This window comes from Acomys russatus, chromosome 14 (assembly GCF_903995435.1).
Source record: "Acomys russatus chromosome 14, mAcoRus1.1, whole genome shotgun sequence".
Lineage (NCBI taxonomy): Eukaryota > Metazoa > Chordata > Mammalia > Rodentia > Muridae > Acomys > Acomys russatus.
The window spans coordinates 54,723,461-54,746,393 of record NC_067150.1 but is presented as its reverse complement, the minus strand read 5'-3'; the positions used below and the strand labels follow the sequence as shown (position 1 = coordinate 54,746,393).

The window sequence follows — 22,933 nt, the reverse complement described above, 5'->3', positions numbered from 1 at the left end:
TGGCGGTTCCTTCAACATTTCTCTTCATATCTAATGTAATTCCAATGAAAAGTCATAGGAGTTTTATTTTGTTTGAGTGAAATGTTAATTCTTTTCAACTTGCCAATGTTTATTATTGTGAGGAATAAATGGGCAAAAGACCTCTTTTCCCCCTAAGGAAGATTAATGAAGGTGAACTTTTCATACCACTAAAACCTGATAGGATTACAGTAATTATGATGGCACTCTATGGATAGAAATTTAACAGATCAATGGAATAGAAAAGTGAGCACAGATATTGCCCTCTGTGTGGTAGAGGCGGCACTGACAACCAGCAGGGAGAGGAGGGCTTGCCAGCCAAGCCGCCAGTGGCTTGGAGAAAGGTTTGGAAAACTAGCATGAATCAAATCCTAGCCTGCACCCTGTACCAAAGAAAACTTCAAGTGGAGTAAATTAAAGTGGTTTTTTGTTTCGTTTTGTTTCTTTTTGGGAAAGAAAACATTAGAAAACTCTAAAAAAAAAAAAAAGCTGGTTTTCAACTTAGTCAAAGGACTTTTTTTTGTTGTTGTCTGTTTTTTTTTTTTTTTTTTTAAAGTACCGTAACCTCATCTGCTATTAATAATCCTCATGTGTGTATGCGGGTAAGAAAAGTCTGTGTTTATACAGGCTTCAGTTCTGGATCTGCCCTGAATTCCTATGTAATTCCGACAGATGATTTTTATTTCTTAGGCGTTGCTCATCTGTGACTCAGGGCCTGGAGTCAGGCCATCTCTAGGGTGGCTTCTGGACCTCACCTTGTAATTCTGACACTGACATGTCTACTTCCTGGTGTCCTGCCCTCATTTGGGAACATCAACCTATGACTTGGAAAACAGCAAGGCAGGCCCAGTGACACTGTCTTCTATTCTGACTGTGGAAATCATCTATGTACATGTTCACGTGTATACATATGCGTAGGCATGTTTGGGTGTATATGTCTGTGGTTTCATATGTGTGTGTGGTGGCCAAAGAGTGCATGTGGAGGTCAGAAGTTGATGTTGGGTATCTTACTCTGTTGCTCTTCCATCTTAATTACTGAGACAGGACCACTCACCGATTGGCTAAACTGGCTGGCTAGCAAGCCCAGGGCCCGACCTCCCCCCTACCCTCCAGCACTGCCCATCCAGCTTTTCACACTGGTTCTAACTGTTTCAAACTGGCCCCCCAAGCCCTCAAAAGTCAACTTTGCTGAAGATGTTGCTGCTTTCCCATTGATGTATTCAGCAGCGCGTTTGCCGAGTGCTGTCTCTTGCCTCCTGTCCCCATCACTTACCTGTCATCATAGTTAATACTTGGACCTGATTACACGTCAGAAATAGCACCACACAGGGTCAGCTGTATGACCAACCCATGCAATAAGTGGGAACCTCTCAGAATTCAAGATATGTTTTCTTTGGACAATAAGGTTGAGATGTTAGGAAAGCTATTTTAAGAGAAACTATGGCTCGCTGTGGTGGCGCGCACCTTTAATCCCAGCACTCAGGAGGCAGAGGCAGGCAGATCTCTGTGAGTTCGAGGCCAGCTTGGTCTACAAAGAGAGTCAAGGACAGCAGGGGTGTTACACAGAGAAACTCTGTCTGGAAAAACCAATTTAAAAAAAAAGAGAGAGAGAGAGATTATGAAAAGGACGAACTCTTAGACATGCACATGACATTAAGATAATTGAATTATATTCCTTAAAGTCCATTTCACTGCTAAATTGAGTTGGTATATTTTTATGTCAGCTTGATTTGTATTTGAGTTTAACTCTCTATTGACTACAGCAAAAATACCTGCTTGGTAAGTGCTCTGACCCGTCATGTTTGCTTAGGCACCCCTCCACAGCCTTTACTGAGGTTATACAGGAATTATGGCAAAGCCCAGTGGAGTCATTGAAGTGAGAGTCTCAGTACCGCTCAGGAAGGGATGCCAAATTAAATAAAAAGGACCCCAGCAGCTCTGCAGCTGTGTGCCAACCCACTGCTGGCACCAGGTCGATGAGGACCAGCTTCATTCTTCACTGATGACCCCAGCCAGTATGTACACAATGATGCCTACAGACTGGCACAGTGTTCTGCAGCAAGGGAGTAAAAAGCAACACTGTTGATGATAAATGATAAACTTACAGTCTCCTAGACCTTGCCTGGCAGGGCTACTTTTAAACTCATTTTGACACGTGTGGTCCCGGGTGTATGCCTTTCCCCTTGCACGAGATGCAGTGAAGAAGTGGGTGAGACAGGCAGCAGTTATTACTCTCCAGTGATTACTTAGCTGACTGAACACTTCTTCTGGAGTGCCAGGAAGAGGCAATCACAGGTAGCAGGAAAAAATAGCAACAAAAATTCCCAGGAGTTTCGTTAGTTTGTGTCCATTAGAAAACTCTGATCCTGTGGGCACTGAGCTGTTAAAGCAGGGTGGTGCTTATCACCTCACTTTACAGGACACCTAAAGATTAGCAAATTATAGCAATATACATGTTGTCTGGGCATTAATCCTGTTACTATAATAAACCCTTTTATAAACTATATTCCAGAGAGTGTTGGTCTCTTGGAATAATAATGTTCCATGGAATATACATTTCTACAAAAGAAACATTTATTTGTCCTATAAAGTTGGGAAACACTCAAAGTTGGGAGACTCAACCTGTTTCTTTGCCATTGGGCTACCTTAACGTGCCGCAGCCAACACGCATAGCCAGGAGGGGTGTTCCTGAAGCTTCCCTAGGATCTACAGCGGGAGGAGGAGCTCCTCTGAGGAGCAGGCACATGTGGAGAAAATAGTGGACTTCACTCTAATGGGGAAAAAACGTAGACTTTATTACATGTTTTTCCTCCTTGGTCACATTTTTACTGAAAGTTGATATTTTCTTGGGGACATTATAATAAACACTACTTTTTAAGGAATGTGGGTTTTGTGCCTGTGAGTGTGTGCGTGCTCATGCCGCAGGCTGCTGTGCTTTTCTGTGCTTGTCCCTGCTTACCATAGTCTCTGTCCCTGCTCATGATCACATCGTCACTCTGTATTCACTGTTTGCCACCTAAAGAGCCTTCCACCTGAGTATGACAGCTCCTGTGCACCCTTTGTTTTCTGTCTTTGCTTCTCTCTTTCTCTTCCTGACTTCCCCCTCTCTCTTCCCTTCCATCTCTGAAGTCTTTCCAGTCTAGGCTTTGGCCACAGTGAGGCAGGACTGGTACTAGGAACAGCAGCAACAGTTTCTCTGGATCATTTAGTCAGCCAGAACCATTACATGGAATTGTTTTTTATTTGTGCCAAGGTGTGAGCAAGCAGCTTCACACGCCTACTGCCACAGCCAGGAGCCATTCCTGCCACTGTGCTGTCCCTGCCATGATGGATGGTACCCTCAAACCGTGAGCCAAAGTAAATCCAGTCTTACGTTGCTTCTTGTGAGGTATTTGACCACAGCAATGAGAAAGGTGACCAACACAGAAAGCCAGTGCTGAGGAATAGGTTTGTTGTTGTGATAAACTTGTGGTTCTTAAGCCCATGGGAGTGTTTGTGTGTATGTGTGTGTGTGTGTGTGTGTGTGTGTGTGTGTGTGTGGACAAGTTTCATGGGAATGTGGGAGACCAGAATGTACCCAGCAATGCTTACTTAACACAGCAAAAGGCTGTGCCTTGTGAGGTTTCAGAATAGAACAATGTCATTGGGCACGCATGGCAAGTGAACATAACCCCGAGTCACATTACTGCCTGAGGTGTTTTGTTTGTTTAATTCTCTTTCTGTAGTCATGAGATATAAGACAGAATCACATGAGCTCTGAATTAAGGAACGCCTATGGGATAGTATACAGATTCCTACACTGCATGTTAAAATATATATGAGAAGGGAAAGAGAGAGAGATCAGAAATGGTTTCCTTTAAACTTGTCTACAAGTGACAAAAGTTAACAGCATGTCTAAGGATGGAGAGAGTATAGAAGGAACATATTAAGCATGAAAAATGTGGGAGGTAGGGAGCTCAACTTATATGGTTCCTTTTGTCATAAATTCAACATGAGCAAAGCTCAATCCCACCATCAATTTTGAGGGAAAGAAAGGAAGATACAGAAAAATGCATAAGCAACAGCTATACATGAGGAGTTCTGGAGCAAAAGACAGCAGTAGCATGTGGTGGCTTTCTCTGGCTATGGTAGGCTTAGCTGAGAGGCTCCAGTGGGCTGGAAGTGCTCTGCTTCTTGTACATACTGGCTGGCCATACTGTTTACTTAGTAAAAGGTCAAAAGATGACCTTATTTGTGTCTTTAAAAAAGTGAATGTTAAGTCGAGTGGTGGTGGTGCATACTTTTAATCCCAGCACTTGGGAGGCAAGGGCCAGTGGATCTCTGAGTTTGAGGCCAGCCAGGGCTACACAGAGAAACCTTGTCTCAAAAAAAAAAAAAAAAAAAAAAAAAAAGGCAAATGTTTCTGTTATAAACATGAGTGCACACACACATGTTTCTAGCATGAAAAAGATTGATGGCCTATCTCTCCATATGTACACTCATTGATTTTTTTATACTAGCCTTCTGAAAAAATAGTGGGACTGTCGGATAATAATAGAAGTTTTTGGCTTATATACAAAATTTGAAATAATTAGGACCACTCAAATTTAAAAAGTGAAACAAAAATCTCACTGTTCCCTCCCTGAGGCTGGTATAGCCTGAACAAATTTAAGATTTTGCTCAGGTTTCCATGCAGAGGCCCCACTGAGTAAATAGAACAAATGTCAGTGGACAGAACAGGACACAGGGCTTTGTCTCATGTCGCACATGGCGCTAGAAAAGCGGGAGAAGGTAGCACGCAGGACACCTGGGTGAGCCGCCCAGTGTGACAGGGGAAGGAGTGACACAGTCCTGTGTGGGCTCTGGTCACTGTGTTTCCTAAGTGCTCATTTCTCACTCATAGCTAACAAGAGAAACGGAAAGGAGGGAGGAGGAAGAACTCTGGGCCACAAAATGCAGAGTCTGAAAAAGTCATAACTCAAGAGCATAAGGATTTTTCATATTTTCTTTATGTAATAAATAGCACAGCTTGATAACATAAATTAAGTAAAACTAGAGCTCAAACACAAGATGATAAAATAGCAGAATAAAACAAAATGGAGATTGCAGACATACAGAAACAAATTGAATTCAGAAATACTTTATGGAACTAATAAATAAGCTATAAATAGAAGGAAGAGAAGAGACAGCACTGAATACTGAAATATTGACATGGAGCAAAGCCTGTAAGCACAGCATATGCACAGGACAGAAGAAATTCATCAGATGCTAACTGATATGAGCATTGCTTTGGTACAAACTACACTGCTGCAATAATGGAAAAAAGGGACAATGACTTAAGTAAGTTTATTTCTCATTCACAAGACAGTTCATCATGGAGAACTCAAGTCTGGCTCTGTCCTATGTCGCCGCCCAAGATGCCATTCCTCCTGTTTCCTCACTTCCCGGTGAGGACATGGTGTATGCTGTTTCCACATGCCAACTCAAGGGAAGTGCAAAGAGACTCTAGGGAAAGCCTTCTGAGGAGGTGACCTAGAGGGAACCCTTACATCTGATTGGCATGAATTTGGTCACAGGCCTCCTTTAGTCACAGGGAAAACTGAAAAGTGTGACCTGTAATCAGATAGCAATGGACTCAGCCAAAGTTGAAATTTCATGTTTGAAAACAGCCCCTGGGGAACAAATAGGTACCATAATATGAAACCAAAGATGGTCAGTATGGAAGAACATTTGGTGTCCCCCCAAAACAGAAGTCTCATCAAATGAAAGAGAATATATTCACTGATGTAAGAAAGAAATTCTCAAAGTAAAGAAGGAACAGAATGCACTTAGAAAGAAAACCCTGAACCCGAGACAACACTGACTTAGCGCATACAGCATAAATTATTTCAGCTAAATGCCTCCACTTTAAAGATGAAGAAAGCTTCACCGTCCAGGAAGTAAGAGATCACCTACAAAGAGTAAAAGATCATGCTGGCATTAGATTTCACAATATTTACTATTAAGGACAATGTCTACACAGTTTTGAAATAAAAAATTATGGGCCCAGATGTAATTCAGATATAAAGGCAAGTAAGTTACCCATGAACACTTGCTGGACAGAACCACTGATGGCTCAAGGGAGTCTATCAACCAAAGCAAATGCCTGCTGGTGGACATCGGATCTGCTTCCGTGCATAGCAAACACGTGTCCATAGTGTTAAAATAGAATGTGAACGTTCTAGGTCTAGATTGTAAAAATACACTGAAGTTGAGAGACGAAAGAAAGGAGGTGAGTGTAGCAAGAACTCTGAAGCCCCATCTTCTGAGGTTAGGCTGTACTGTCCATGATAACTCGGGCTAGAAAGGTTTAGTCTTTTTCGTACTTAGCTTCATTCAGCTGTACAAGATGAGTCTTCAACCCACTGCCTGAGGGTTGGGCACCTGCTCCTGAGAATAAAGTTTCACCAGAACATCGTGTCTTGGCCTGTTTAGCCACAGAGCTGATGGCCCATAACAACAGAAACAGATTTCTTATCGTTGTAGTGACTAGGAAGTTCAAAGTCAAGGCTTTTAGATTTAGTGTCTGGTAAAGATCTGCTTTCCGCCTCCCGAAGCCACTTTCTCACTGTGTCTCATATGGTGGGAAGAAATGGTCCCACTCTCTGGGTCCATTTCCATAAAGGCCCTAACCCCAAACCTGAAGGCTCTGTCCTCACGACCTAGGCACCCTCAGATATCGCCCCTCCGGTCAGCATCCCTGGAGTGTCCATTTAAATACCCAGTGTGGGAATCACAGACTTTCAGACCTCAGCACTCAGTTTCACCCCGTTGTTCATGTGCTGCCAGCGCTGCTTTTCAGTTATGGCAGTCAGCCTGCAGAGAGCTCACAGCCTGAGATATCTCCTCACCTGCTCCTTAAAAACAAACAGACAAAACAATGTCCCATGTAGAGGAATTCTCCCTCCTTCAGAGGGGTCCTGGGATAGAGGAACATTTGTTAAACTTTAATAATTGGTTGATGCTGGGGCTGGGCTCAGTTGGAAGAGCTCTTGCCTCACCTGCACATGCTAGTTCAATCCCAAGTTACACATAAATTGGGCTTGGTGGCATATGCCTGTATCTCCAGCAAGAGGATCAGAAATTCAAGGTCATCCTTAACTGCATAGCAAGTTCAAGGCCAGCATGGGCTATGTGAGACTCCCTCTCAAATAATAACAGTAATAGTAATGATAACAACAACATCGTTTGACAACTTAAATTCAGACCCTTACCCTCTATTAAATTCATGTCAAATTATATTTAATAATGTAATATACAGACTATTATACATCAGTATATCAATTGTTATAAAGATACCAAGGAAGACAGCTCTCCTAATGAAAGTTGGTGTGGTTGTTTCAGCTTTGTGTTTCCACATTGGTGGGATCTTTATAATGAACATATGGCATCCATCTGCACCAGAGTAATGGAATAGGATGAAAAAAAAAATGGAATAGATGTTTTTTCTGTTTGAAAGTTCTGAGTCATGGACTATGACGGCTGCTTTTTCCTCTCTGCTTTCCTGTATTTCCAGCGCTGGGGACTGAACCTAGGGCTTTGCACATGCTAGTCAAGCCCTCTGCCGCTGAGCTGTAGCTCTGCTGCCAATTTTTTATTTCAAAAAATTCTCAGCTAATTTAGAAGATTTAGACAAAGTAATAAAGTTCTGAATTATATTTTTGGAAGAATAATATATAAAGGGCATTGTTTTGTTTATAATATGATTATTGAATAATTATATTTAATATTATGCTGGTGTGTGGAGATTTACATATTTTACAAACGGCAAGCATGTGTTCTTGGAACTTATACTGTAACCACAGCATAAAGGAGGCTCCAGAGGCAGTGGTCATAGCAGTTGCTAGGGACCAGCACGTTCTCAAGGCCAGCTTTGGACCTGGGATTTCTCTAAGCCCGTTTTTCCTGTCACTCTCCAGCCCTCCCCCTCCAGGTTACACTTGTGCAGCCACCCAGACCTCTCCTGGTTGCAACGTCTCCATGCTTCAGCATGGTGCTCCGTTGGTCACTAGTCTCCCCACCTAGAACTGCATCCTCTGCCCATCCTGTAACTCAACGCCTCTTTTAAGATGACATTTAAATATCATCCACGGTACTACATCATAACCTTGGCTGCACATCACAGTCACCCAGGGAGCCCTACAGAAACACTGAGGCCCAGGCCTGAACTAAACTGTTGTGATTTAATTGCCCAGGATCGGTGCCCAGGCAGCAGTGTTTTCAAGAGACTCCCTGAGAAGTTCCAATATAAAGTCAGAATGGAGTTGTTGCAGCATCCCGTAACACTGGCAGGCAGAGTTAACGGCTCCCACACCTATACTCCCTTAGCTCTTAGCTTTCCCATTGCTCATGAAATTTAACGATCATTGTATTAAAGTTAGTGTTACATAGTAAGTGCTCAGTAAATGCTGAAGTTTGCTACATTCCCCATTCCAACCAGGCTCACACAACCATTTTTATCCTTGCCATGGGAAGAGACAGCAGATGTTTCTTATTTAGCCATGATGAGGGACTTACTTTCTGTAATCTGCAGCCCTTTCCTGTAGCCCATGCACTTGCCTACTCTCGCCTCTTTAACACACACACGTGCACGCACACGCACGCACACACACGCACACACATACACACGTTGTTTGACACGGTATAAGGGCTGAAGAGAGCAGTGCTGTGAACCTGCTGCTGCAGGCCGGAGTCTGTTCCCTGCCCCCAGCCTCTCCTTTGTGTCATTCTTAGTGATGTATTTTATGCGGGATCTTGCTGCTTTAGCTTTCAAAAGCCAGTTGTCAGGTGTTCTTTATCAAAGGCTTTCAGAAAATCCAGATAAATTATGCTCTGGGCCCCGAAACTGCCAAACCTGTATTTCACTTCTACAGAGAGCTTGACAGTTTTGTTGAAATGGAATCTCTCTCTCTTCCTTCAATTTACTTTCTCTTCCCTGGCCTTGACACCTGCCAAGGCCACTTGAGGAGACCTTTTGATCCTGGGTCTTGTCAGTTACATATACGCCAGCTCTAGTTACAGTACAGTGGGTGGTTATCTCTGTCTCTAAGCTTAGGAGGAAACCCCAGAAGTAACTCAGGTCTAGATGAGGAGAGAAGACAGCTAAAGATAAGGAAGAGCAACCCCATTACCTTGACAAGCCTGGGATTCTGTGTGATCATCCTGCAGAGTGCCCACTGCAACTGAGGCAAGGCTAGTCGCACCCGCTCTCCCAATTTCACCTCACCTGGAAGGCAACAGACAGCACTTCCTGTCTGCTTTCTCCTCTTAAAATGTACCCCTGGGGACCCTCCCCTTCACTGAGAAGAAGGAGGGGGGAGGGGGCAGGGGTGGCAAGAGGGTGGGACTGGGAGGAGAGAGCAGAGGGGGGTAGGATCAGGTTGTAAAGTGATTAAATAAAGGGAAAAATTTAAATGCTATTTGAGGGCTGGGGAGTTGGGCTAGGGTGGGGGTTAAGGGGCTCCCCTTTTCCTAGGAATAGGGGAGGGGGTGGGAGAGGGAGGTTAGGACTCGGTGGAGACAAGGGAAGGGTCTACAACTGAGATGTTAAGTAAATAAATAAATATTTTTTTTAAAAAAAAGAGAGACCCTGCCTTGAATAAAGTAGAGAGTAATCCAGGGAGACGCTCCTTATTAGCCACAGGTGTGCCCAGGTATATATACATACCTTTTTTCCTATCTATTATTTGAGACAATGGGGTGCCGCTCTGTGGTAGTGTGGGTTCCATCCACAGCACCAAAAGAAGAACAGTTCTCATTCCTGTTGACTGAGCACCATGGAGAGTCGTGTGTGTAGGGAGATGCTGCCTCTTGGTTGCCCCTCAGTGCACATCCTGGCTGGGGAACCACTTTGCTCAGCTAACAGTTTATCCGTGAGGTGATTTTCTGCCTTTTCTCTCCACACTGCCAATGGGCAAGAAGGTGTAAGGCAGACGAGGCCAACGCCATCCTCCAGTTTCACTTTAGATGGATAAGCTGTATATTCGCAATGCAGCAAGTCTAACTTCCATGCTTTGAGCTCTTCCTAAGTTGAGCAGCAAACCCTTACCTAGTTCCCTTGGAAGTTATGCAAATTGATTAATGCTTAGGAGATGCCTTGAAGTTTGAAATTGGTTTATAAACACCAGACAGTTGATTTCTTCCTGCCGAGAGGCCCAGTAATGCTCAACCTCCTAGCATCAAGGTATATCCAATTAAATGTGACTTATGTGCAGTGCATATAAACTTTAACATCTAAAACTCACTAAACAGAATCAATTCCTATTTCATAACTATTAACAAGAGCATTTCTGACTCCAAGAACAGTGGTTGTCTGCGCGACTGGTAGACACATTGGACATCTATCCTTCAACAGTTTATTTAGTGTTCCCACTTAACTTGTTACTACTCCAGTTTGTTTTTACCTCAAGACTCTCTTATTTATTTCCTCGGAAATCTGCCTGTGCACAACTTTGCTGTATTCAAAACCTCCCATGTCAAGATTTAGTACTTTTATATTGTAGTCATTAAAATTGAACAAAATCTTAATAGTTCCTTTATTAACTACTATACTGAATTTGCATAGTAGAAATCACCACATGTTAATTGGATTTAATTAACTATTTTAAATTACACAAAATCCTGACAGTAGCACAGGGTACTCAAAAGCAATAAAATTGGAGATGGTATTGCTACTTTATTAAAACTTAATGAAACTATTCATAATCTTATTTATTGTTCACAAGAAGAAAACTGTGTTCATTGTGAAGGCAAAAATGTCAGCTAACAATACTTTTTGTCACCTAGGAGAAGGCTCAGCGATTAGTAAAAGGGTCCACGATATCCAGCCTCACAGTCTTGCCATCTTCTCGTCGCACTGATCCCCATTTTATTCCCATACCCATCTTGCAAAAGGATGCCAGTAAAGGTTAGTGATGCTGCAGCCATATATTGAAGGTTATAAAGGGGCCTGAGTTGGAATAGCTCCACCGCTAATCTTCCAAGGTGACGTCAAACAAGTCAGGCCCTCATCTGGGCTGAGTTCACCCTGGACTAGGTGACCGCTAGGGACCCTTCCACTTCTACCTCCATTATCTCATGAATTTAATATCAACTTAGGCACTGCTGTTACATATTAAAATGGCTACCATGTTTATGTGATATAATTAGGAATTCCTTTTTTCTAAGTAGTTTCTGATGCTCTTCTGATTGCTTTTTAATGTTATTTCAGAATACTGCTATGAAAAAGCATAAAGCCAGATATAATATAATTAGTGCTTTTTATTTTTATTTACTATTATATATGTATATATACATATACTCACATATATGTGAGCTTTACCTAGATATGTGTGTGTTTGTGCACCATAGGCATGCCTGGTGCCCTTGAGGCCAGAAAAGGATATTGGGTCTCTTGGAACTGAACCCAAGTCCTCTGAAAGAGCAGCCAGTGCTCTTAACTGTTGAACCATCTCTCCAGCCCCTTTAACTGTGTGGGTTTTAGTCTAAAGTCTAATGTTGCAAACTATTGGACTTCTAATAAAAAAGATTTACATTGTCTTTACCTTGGTATCCATGGTGCCCAGGACTGTATGGGTAAAAACTGTGAATTGACTGAGTGAGTAAACAAACTGAAGGAGTAAGCAAATGAGTGAGGCTTAGCTGTCGACTGTGGTCCTCTTAGCTTCTTCTAGTTCATTTAATTGACTGGAGTGATAAGGACTGGCTAAGTGGATCCCTTTCCTAACTCAAATATGATGGAGTGAGGTGGTCTTGACTTACTCATCATTTCACTTCCTGTCTGTTTGGAGTCATCAGGACCCAGAGTTGGTTCCAAACCCTTCTTGTGATACCTGGAGACTCAAAGTCCTCTGCCTGGGTCTTGTCTGCTGACCTCTGTCTGCTGGTGGTAGATACCCCAGAATGTAATGTCTCCGAATTTGTTAAGCTTCTCACCGCGGTAGTTATTTCTTTTCTAGTGGCGAGAAGTTCCATGACTCACACCTTCTAGTAGCTCATGTACCACTGACATCCTGAGAACACTAAGTAACAATAGTAAGTTTGTATTTCTTGCTTCAGTGTCTTCCTCCTGAATGAAATTAGGCTGAATGAATGAGTTGAACCTCTGGTTTTAGCAGATGAAAATAACTACAAGACAAAGATGAATCTCAGATCAAGGCAACTAGTGCAGAGGGAAAGAAGTTACATTTTTATTTCTATATACTGGAGGACATGTGACCTATCATATTTGTAATTAATCAACCAATTAGTCCTTATGTATTTATGGAGTCATAAACCAGCCATATGTCGGGCTACTGTACATGGTAATATTAGTGTCAGGAAAGCACAAGTCGCAGAAGCATATAGAATTTTCAAGTGTTTTGATGCCTTCCAGTGACACTTAAGTGCACAAGTTCAGCATGAGGTAAAAGATGAACAACATCCACATGAAAAGGATCCCCCAGTTTTTCTTGAATTATCTGTCAAAGTCTAAGAAGTGATGCTCCCCACAGAGTCAGTGGGTGAGAACACAAGTTTCACAGTGCTCAGACTGGACTCCAGTTTCCTCACGGGAAAGCATGCAAAGCGCTTCCACATGGGATTTGGTATGAATGGTAAACATATGTGCGAAGACAAAGCGTTTATCTGACTATTTTAAAATACAGAGCTTGCTCAGTTCTAGTGAAAAGAAAGTTGGAACCTGACTGATTTCACAGAGGACTGAAGTTAGGAGAGCTGAGCACAGAAGGTACACGGGAATGCTGCCTAGCACCCATGGCCGTGCTCAGACATCAGGGCGTGTACATGTCCTGTGGGAGCTTCAAGACTTCTTATCCCCGGGTGGGTCTGGGACAGGGACCTTCAATAAGGAAAAACCCTCCCACAAATGATTGTGCTATATGTAATGGAGATTTCCCTTGAAATGACTCTTTTATAAGCAAACATTTCAGCTCTCTGGCCCCTCACCAGTCAGTCTTCTGAGCTGCTGCGGCACCAGGCGACCACGTCTAAAAGCACTGTCCTGTCCTCACGGGCCTCCTGATCCAAATGGAAACAGTATCAGTCCTTCTTAGGAGTTCCAATTTCTTCAACTTAGTCCAGCTTGGTTTTAGTTTATATACTAGGAATTGGTTGAAATAGAAAGTTCTTCACTCTTCTTTCTATTGTGTAAGAGCATAAGAAACTAAAGCCCCACCCCACATTTCTTGCAGATAATCCCCTCATTTCTGCATTTCTGATGTCAGAGCAATAGATCTGATATAAGAAAGCTCTGGCCCTAACAGCAGGCTTTAGTTAGCTGTTTACTCGCTTAGCAACATGTCTTGCCCTTAAAAAGATTAAGTGACAGCCTTGCTGATGACAAGAAATTGTACATCAGTTTCACGACTACTAATGTGTTGCTGTAATATAGTCAGACATCCAGCCTGGTTTTCACAACTTCTGGGAATCTGAGCATGTCTAAAGGTAGTTCTCTCCCCTCCTCCTCCTCCTGTTAACAAAATATGAGTGATTAGAACACTAGGTATATGGATTCAAGTACACAGATTTTTTTTTTCTTCAGAACAAAAATATCAACTTAGTTATTAAGAATGTGTGCCTTATATCCCTGAATTTCAAAAAGCACTATAAAATCACCAGTGATTGAAAATGCCATAAGTGTAAGGAAGTTTTAGTTTGTCTTGAAATTATATTTCTACCTAAGAATGAAATTATCTTAGTGCAATTTGATTTCATATTACTGCGACTGGAAATGACTTTTCCCTTGGGTTAGAATATTAAGCTTAAAGTGTGCTGTAGCTATTTTTCATGCAAAAGATTAAGGCAGTAGAATGCACCTCTGCAAATGAGATGATGAATGGTGTTAGGTTACCATTATGCAACTCATAAAGCTCAGACTTTGTAGAGTTGCTTAGAGTTAAAATCATGCTTTGTTGTCTTTTAATCTTCCTTCCTTTTAGGGATCTTAAGTATGATCGAACGAGGGCTGATTCCCCCAACAGCAAGGATTACCTTTCAGAATCCACCCATCAAACCCCAAGCAATTCCTCTGCATAGTTTTAATGAGCCGCGGAAGATTCTAATACAAGGTAAGACACCAATGCCTGGGTGCTTAGCTGGGCCTCTGCAGGAATGGTCTCCCTACCAGATCTAGCTTGCTAATGGACAGCTTTAACCTTCACTAATAGAACAAGATGGGGGCTTAAAGCACCCTGATTTTACTTGAGTAAACAGCACAGCCGAGGCTGCCCATGGAGAGCCTGTGCACTGTGTGTTAGAAGGTTGGCATTTTCAAGGGCCTTATAGTTTGGTAGGCAAAACAAGACAAAAACAGTAAAGAACTAAAAATTAAAATACAAAGAGGCACTGAAATTAAAAAGCAATATCTTATTTGTTGTTTGAATATTCTTTTATGACGTGATTTAAGCAGTGGCCTCTTATTTATAATTGTTTTTAGTAAGGATATTACTTGTACATTGGCAATACAAACCTTTTATCAGCTGTATGTACTGGAAATAGTTTTTCCTACTCTGGCTTGTCAGTTTATTCCTTTTTATAGTATCTTTTTATATTGCGATAATTATAGAAGCACACATGGTTGTAAGGACTAACAGGAGTCTTTGCACAGTTCCCCCACAGTAACAAAGTGGAAGGCTGTACTGTTAGAGTGGTGGTACTGAGGGCGGCACAGGGGCTGGCCCATGGTAGGCAAGCACTCTACCACTGAGCCAGAGGCTAGTCCTCAGCCAAGACACTGACTCAGGCAAGACTGGAATATTTCTATCACCAAGTGGATGCAAACCCGTCAACTTCTCTCCACACACCTTTAGACCCTGGTATCCAGAAATCTGTTCTTTGTTGTATAATTTTGTCATTCAAAATTGTCACATAAATGAACTCATAGAGTATGTAACCTTTCCATTTGGTATTTTTCCACTCAGGAGAATCCTCCAGGTCGTAGCTTTTTGGCTACATTCTGATATTTCTCTGCATGCGCATAATACGCTCTGATCATATTCACTTCCTTTACTACTCTTTGTCCCTGTGCTCTTCCCCTTCCCCTCTTCCCCTTCCCCTCTTCCCCTTCCCTTTCTATAGCAATAGTTATTTCCCTCTGATCTTCATCTCCCCGCAGCTTCTCCTACATATGAGAAAAATAGGAAATATTTGTCTTTATGGGAAATAAGCTGGCCCTGTTAATTTTCCAGCAAACGATGTGATTTCATTCTTCTTTATGTCTTGGCAGGACCCACTGTGTGTGTGCGTGCGTGCGTGCGTGCGTGCGTGTGTGTGTGTGTGTGTGTGTGTGTGTATGCATGTGTGAGTGTTTAAATCTTTTATCTATTGATAGGCAACCAGGCTGATTTAAGAAGAAACATGCATATCCCTAATAAGCTGATTTTGAACCCTTTGTTTATACACCAAAAAGTAATATGGCTGAATCACTTCAATGTCTATTTATTTTATTTTATTTTGAGGAATACCATTCTAATGCCCACAGTGGCTGGACTAATTTATATCACCACCATTGTGAATAAGTGTTTCCTTTTCCTCCCTGTGCCTCCACAGCATTCACTGTGAGACCCTGGGCATCCTTTTCCTGTAATTATGGACCACTGGTGCTTCCTTGGAAACCTTCTCTTCAGCTCAGTTCCCCACTTATTCACTTGCATATTTCCTCTTTTATTGTTCATATTTCGAGTTCTTTATGTACGCTTAGCATGAACCTCCTATTAGATAAGTAGCCAGCAAAGGTTTTATCCTCTTCTGTGTCTCTTCACTTGTTGATCGTTTCTTTTGCAGTGACAAAGCCTTTTAATTTCGTGTCATCTCATTTGTCATGTTTTATTATTATTTCTTGAATTATTAGCTATTTAGAAAGCCCTTGCTTGCCCATGCCTAGATGTTGAAGTGTGTTTTCCTGTAGCAGGGTCAAAGTTTAAGGCACTGCTTTTTAAGTTATTTGATGCATTTTGATTCAGTTTTTGTACATTGTGAGAGGCGGGACTCAGGTTCAGTCTTCCGTATGTGGCTATCCCACCACTATCTGATAAACAGACCATCTTTTCTCCAATACACAGTTTTGGTATCTTTGTCAAGAATCAAATGGCTGTAACTGCTTAGGCGTATTTCTAGTTCTTCTAGTATGTCTGTTTTAAAAGTATATGTATGTTGTGTTTTATGTGGGCGAGCACATGTGTGTGCAGGTGCACATGTTTGCATACAAGGGCCTGAAGTTGATACAGAGCATCTTCAGTCTCCCTCCACATTGTCTCCTGAGGCAGGGTGTCTCAGTGTCCACAGAGCGAGGTGATCCCAGTGCACCTAGCTAGCCAGCTAGCTCAGGAGATCCTCTGTCTCTGTGTCTTGAGTCCTGGGGTCATGGGTGGCCACCATGTCTCCCTGACTTTGTGGGTTCTAAGGGTCTGAACTCCCATTCTCATGCTTGTGGCTTTATTCCCCAACATCTTCCCAGCTCCGCTGTCTGCTCTTTGGTGGTCCAGTGCTGTTTTAGACACCATGCTCCTGGAGGAGAGTTTGAAGTCAAGTATTGTGCTAACTCTAGGGCTGATAGTTCTGCTTAGATTTTTGGGGCTCTTTTGTGCTTTCATATGCATTTCAGTTTTTTTAACCTACGTCTGTGAAGAATGTTATTGGAATTATTTTTCTTTTTTTATTAGTTAAAAAAACTTTTTACTGATTCTGTTTACATGTTGTATTGCATTTATCTACATGCATTATTGAGCCATCTTTGCATTCCTGGAATGGATCTGTCTTAATCATATGGGTTCTTTTTAATGTGTTGTTGGATTCAGTCGAAGCTCACAGCAATAATTACCCATTTACTGCCAAGTACTTCTCCATTGTAGGATGCTACAGCTGCTGAGCCGTGCGCCTGTCAAAGGACAGTGTCAGCAGTTATCAGGCAGCTCCTGTAAGCACTAATGTGCAGGTTTGTATGGTGCATGCCTTCTCGTGTCTTTAGAGTGCACGCCTAGGTGTGTGAGTGCTGTGTCTAAAGGTGCTTGTGTGTCTGCTTCATCCACCTACATTTAGAGTCACACCAGGAAGTGTTAAAACTTTTGGTTTAACCATCAAATATAATTTTTAGATGCAAAAAGAAAAGGAATGTCTTTTGTTTCTGATGACATTTGTTTTCTGTGTTCTTCATTTTTTCCTCTTCCAAATGTTGTTCTCTGATCATTTCCTTCCTGTTTAGCCATTCTTTTGTCTGTATATAAACGATATAGCATTTTTATTTTCTTTTATCTGGAAATGTGTTGAGTTCCCATCTTTTTTTCTAAACGTTTTTTAAAACTGCTTTTTTAAATGATTATTTTTATTTTTTATGTGCATTGGTGTTTTGCTCCCCCCTCTGTCTGTCTCTGTCTGTCTCTGTCTCTGTCTCTGTCTCTGTCTCTGTCTCTGTCTCTGTCTCTCTCTCTCTCTCTCTCTCTCTCTCTCTCTCTCTCTCTCTCTGTGTGTGTGTGTGTGTGTGTGTGTGTGTGAGATCCCCTGGAAATTAAGTTACAGATAGTTGTGAGCTGGGAATGAAGCCTGGGTCCTCTGAAAGAGCAGCCAGTGTTCTCAGTCTCTGAGCCATCTCTCCTGTATCTTTGAACTTAGGTCACTGAATTTAAAAAAATTTTCATTTTGTTTCTTTTCATACATTCTAACTCTTCATAGAGACTGTATGTTTTTCATTTGTTTTAAGTGTGTTTGTAATTGTTCACCAGAGAATTTTTATGATGACTGCTTCATCATGTATGATGAACATTAATGTTCATGTATGATTTTCTGTTCATGTGTGATACTGACCTCAACTCCTTTGTAATGTTTTCTTACATTTTTATTTAGCAGATACTTACAATGTCACATATTTGTGGGCAATGTTATTGATACATATATGCATTGCATAATGTTTAAACCAAATTGAACATATTTATCTCCCCAAACACTTTTCTGACTTTTGACATATCAAGAACATTATTATCTATCACCACTATACTGTTGGAAATATCAAACCCAAAATTACTGCTTATATCGAACTCTGTGCTGGCTAATTTTCTATCAACTCGACACAGGGAAGAATTATTTGGAAAAAGGGAGTCCCAATTAAGAAAATGCCTTCATATGATTTGCCTGTGGGCAAGTCTGTGTGACATTGGTTTTATTAGTGGTTGATGTGGGAGGACCCAGACCACTGTGGGTAGTGCCACCCCTCAGCAGGTGGACCTGGGATGTATAAAAGAATCAGACTGAACAGCCTTGGGGAGCAAGCCATTAAGCAGTGCTCCTCTGTCGGTTCCTATGTCTTAGAGTTCTGCTCTGACTTCCTGAATAATAGACCACAAGCTATGAGCTGCAATAAACCTTTGCCACCCAAGTCGCTTTTGGTCATAGTGTTCTATCACAGCAGCTGAAATCTAAGTCTAATCTATGGCATGAGTAAAGCCTCCCCATCTTTTTCTCCCCTTACTCTCCCAGCCTTTATTAACTGCCACTCTGCTCTCAGCCTCTGTGAAACTAACCTATCTAGATTTTACAGATGTGGTGATCATCATATGATAGTTTTATTTTTAATTCCTGTGGAACCTCTATTTTTCATAATTTATGTTACCACTGATAGGGCTTAACAATGGTGACGCCATTTTGTCTTCATCCACCAGTGAGCTGCCTACAAGGCTACATTGGGTTTCAATTCCTCCAATGGACATACCCCACCCAGAAAAAGAATTAAAAGTCTTCTGAATTTGCAGTTTTGCACCAGGCTGCAGTGGATAGCATGCTCCTTCTATGCCCTTATTTGGAAATGTTCTGCCTGCAGCCAGTCAGGGCCTGAGCAGCTGACCTCAAGCTTGTCCCTACCCTGCTCCCTGCAAAGCTCACTTCTGTGATTCTCCAGGGCTGCACTCTTTTCTCATCCTGAGTGCCGCCCAGCAGACTTAATAATCGCCTGCTCAGCACCTGGTTAGTTTCTCCTGCCCTGTTTTCTGCCATCCACCAACAGTGTGAAAGGCTGTGTTCCTTTTATCCACATCCTTGCCAGAACTTTCTGGTTTTAGTCTTTTTTGGTAACAGCTATTCATTCTGGGGTAAATGGACTATGAGGTGCTTCTTCTAAGCGACTCCTCCAGCCCGTTAGGTTTCATCTCATACTCAGCATGTCTTGGCTATAAGACTCCTCCTGCAAACCTGGGCCTTACATACACAGTCTAGGTAGGAAGATGATGGTGGTGGCCATGCTTTCTCTTAAATCTATCAGGTCACATGACAGGCACATGGAAGACAGGGGGAGTGAATATCCAGGGATAGGATCAGTGTTCTTATTTAGACATACTTAGACTGGCTACTTAGCATGATGAGCTGTGCTCAGTCCAGTCCATTAATAAGCACTCTCTCCTTTTTTTTTGGCTACCTAACTATGGTTAACAATTGAGATATATTTAACACTGACTATCCAAAAAGTAAGCTTATAAACTGGGGAATCAATAGATTCAAGACAACCTAAGATAAGACAGAGGTGGATAGCAGAGTGAAAAGTGAGCAACAGAACAGACGAATACAGAGGTCAAGGAAAGCGCTTGTAGACTTACAGTGAGGTGGGCGGACACTGCGGCACACTGGACAGCATAACGGGAAGCAGTCACAGCGAGACTTGCTGGAAGCCAGGAGGATCAGAGAGTGGGGTAGACTGGGCCGCATGCAACAAGCAAATTCCTTGTGTGGCAAGTTTTGATGCTCTAAAATTCTTGCTATTTCTAAAAAGATCCTTGAAAAGATTCCCCTAGCCCATCTTGAGGCTGAGAAAACCAAGTCCTCCCAGTGAAACTAAGTTGTGCATTGCTGTCATTTATGCCAGTCAGTTCTTCCAAAGACTGCTGCTGCAGAACTGACAGAAAAGAAGGTTGAGTTGAAGGCCTTGGGATGGAAGAAGACTCACTTTGTATTCAACTACCATTTAAATAAATCATTTTCTCCTTTGGTAAGAATAGTGACAGGGTTCTTCTCCCCTAGAATGCCAGGCTTGGGCTATCTGTAGAGGTAGCTGGATTTGCTGCCAGGCAGCAGGAAAGATAGGATTGAGAGTTGTTGCCTATTGATTAATTAATTAAAAAAATAATCTTTATGGTGTTATTCACCGTATCAGTTCCCCCAAGTCATTTTAATTTTTAGTCATCTTTTTTAATAGCTACCCAATAAAATAGTCTATCATATACAACTATATTAATTATCTTGTACATAAACTTGGGAATCTGACTATTTAAAGGAGTCTTCATTTTAAGAGACAAATATTCTCCCTAATCTTTCTGCCTTTTTAGATCTAATTTTCCTCTGGGCATTTTGCATAATGTGGGCTGACCTTGTGTTCTATAAGAAGCAGTTGCCCTATCATAGATTTGGCCTTGGAGTCAGCAATCCCAGAAGTGGCACAGGATGGGTACAGGAATGCAAGCAGTAAGCAGACAGTGGGTGGCAGAGCCATCTGATTTTCAAGCTGAACCCCATAGCATCTTCCAAATGGCTCAGCCTCTCTTTCTGGAAGAAGTAACTTTGTCCCTCTTGCACCCACAGGGCCCTTTGCTCCAGCTTACAAGCCACACCAGGTGTCAGAAGATAAGGAGCCTCACAAGAAACCGAAAACCAAGGTACTCCTGTGTCTAACCACAGAGGACCCCTGCTCTGGGGTGCAGGCTGCCCGTGCGAGCCTGTGTAATGGACACATCGCAGAGTTGCTCCTGTCCCACTGCAATACGCACTATTTCAGCAGCTCCTAGGGAGCCTCTCATCTTCCTGTGCTTCTTGTTATTCTCTGTGGGGCTTTGTACCAAACGCAGGGCCTCCCACATGATAAGCAAAGCTCCCCACTGAACCACACAGCCAGCTCCTGCTTTTAAAATGGGAGATGAGTGCATAGGTCAGCTCTGCCCTGTAGGTGCAGCCTCAGAGCCATCGAGATGTGCAGGTAAGCGAGCAGGCCAGGCATCGGGCTGCAGTGACTCCTGCTTCCCATCTGCGTCTACATCTGTGGTGTATGAGCTATGCTGTTGAGAGGGCTTTCCTTATCTCATTTGTCTTTAACTGTAAGAAAAGGCAAGCCCCCCCCCCCCCAAACTGGCACAGAAAACCAAGAATAGGCAAGCCCCTCAAGTTTGCACAGAAAAGAGGAAGGAGTTCTGTACTCTTTAACATTAGTCCCTGTGGTACAGTGTAACTTGCCCTCCTGACGATCTCCCCAGTTTAAAGGGGCTGGGCTTTTTTGTAGGTTGCTTTCTCATTTTAAGGACCACCGACAGACTTAAGATAATGAAAACTTTTCTCTGCCAAACGGAGACATCTGGCAGTACTTTTTTCTGATGTGCCTTGCATAGTCTATGTTTTTAGCTGCTCTCATGAAAAGAAAAGGAGTTGGAAGCAACTCCAGGGAACTAACCCCACTGCTCCAAACAGGTGCTTTTTCAACATTGGTGGGCCATTTCCCCTTAAGAGACTGCCAGGATGTTATGGAACAGCATGTCATGTGACACCCCAGTTGCCATGGCAAATATTTGTGTTTCATGAAAAACGTGGGTAAAAAAAAAAAAAAAAATCGATGCAAATGGCCAAATCCCAAGACAGACAGGCCTTCAGGCGGGTGCTTGGCCTGCACCATTATTGTTTCAAATTCAGCTGTTTAGCAGCAGGCTGTGAGGGGCCATGGGCTAATGTGCATAATGCGAACAGGCCCAGGCACCTGTTTAGATTCTCACTCCAAGTGAGAACTCCGCTCTCTGTTTTGTAAGAACAAGTTTACAGGTAATGCACACCTCATAGTGAGGTTTTAGGCAGTAAGCAGTTCACTTCAAAACCAAAATTAAATAATACTATGTCTCTCAATGCTGATTAGCCCTGGCGTTACTCTCTTCTGTTGCCGTCCGCGGGTCTCCTCTATTGTTAAAGGCTGTGGCTTCAGACGGCACAGTTCTGAATTGCGTTTTAGTAGTGGTAGATGGTAAACTGGGCACAGACATTAAAGGTGAAGAGAAAGGCACAAAGTGCTAAGCTCCAGAAGCAGCCCTCTGCGAGGCTCCAGCCCCAGGCGCATGCCGCAGTTAGCCCTTTCTCACAAATGCCGCTCGGACTGTTGGTCCCTGGAAGTGGAACTCAGCATCCATCTAGAGCTGTGCATGTAAATATTGACTTTCTCCAACTCTTTCCTCAAAGCAAAGTGGGGCTTGGCATGAGACGGATGTCTGGGATGGGAAAGGTCCTTCTAATTATTAGCCTGGCCTGTGTGGAAAGGAGCAGGCGGGCCCAGCAGGGGTAAACAGGACGCTGAGCGTTTATTTGTTTTGTAAAACTGCCCATGAGAGTCATTTTGATTTAAACTGTGTCTCATTTTTCATTGTAGGGGAAAGGCAAAAGGTCAAGAGGACATGCCAATAGGAAGGTCTGTAATTTGTGTGACTAGTTGGAATTTGGGGTCTGTCACCTGATGTCTCTTCCCTTTGCCTCTTCAGGGCAAAAGTATGGGAGGCAGCTGGACAGCTGGAGTTGGCAACAAAGTTCTTTTGATTTCCTTTCTTTATAAAAAAAAATTAGACCATGGGTAAAATAATAATAACAACAATAATAATAACAATTGTGGTTCACTTAAAGTGAAAAGCGTTTGCTCTCTGTCAGGATGGAATCGTGGACTGTCTTCAGTCCAAATACATGATTTCCCATCAAAATGTGGCTGAATTGTGGATGTCTTAAGCATCAAAAAAATTTTTTTTTAAATTTTTTATTATTAATTTATTCTTGTTACATCTCAATGGTTATCCCATCCCTTGTGTCCTCCCATTCTTCCCTCCCTCCCCTTATTCCCCTCCCCTATGACTGTTCCTGTATATGCTCATAGGGTATCAAGTCTCTTCTCGGTAACCTGCTGTCCTTC

At 42.4% G+C, this 22,933-nt stretch overlaps 1 protein-coding gene across 1 annotated transcript in view; it reads left to right on the top strand.

Annotated features, from left to right (window-relative positions):
* The window catches only part of Iqch (IQ motif containing H), a 189,672-nt gene that overhangs the window by 49,919 nt on the left and 116,820 nt on the right, over positions 1-22,933 (top strand). The window contains exons 6-9 of the mRNA XM_051155744.1: positions 10,822-10,942; positions 13,974-14,102; positions 20,590-20,663; positions 22,406-22,444. Of these exons, the coding sequence (XP_051011701.1) occupies positions 10,822-10,942; positions 13,974-14,102; positions 20,590-20,663; positions 22,406-22,444 (363 nt within the window). The remainder of the gene's footprint in view (positions 1-10,821; positions 10,943-13,973; positions 14,103-20,589; positions 20,664-22,405; positions 22,445-22,933) is intronic.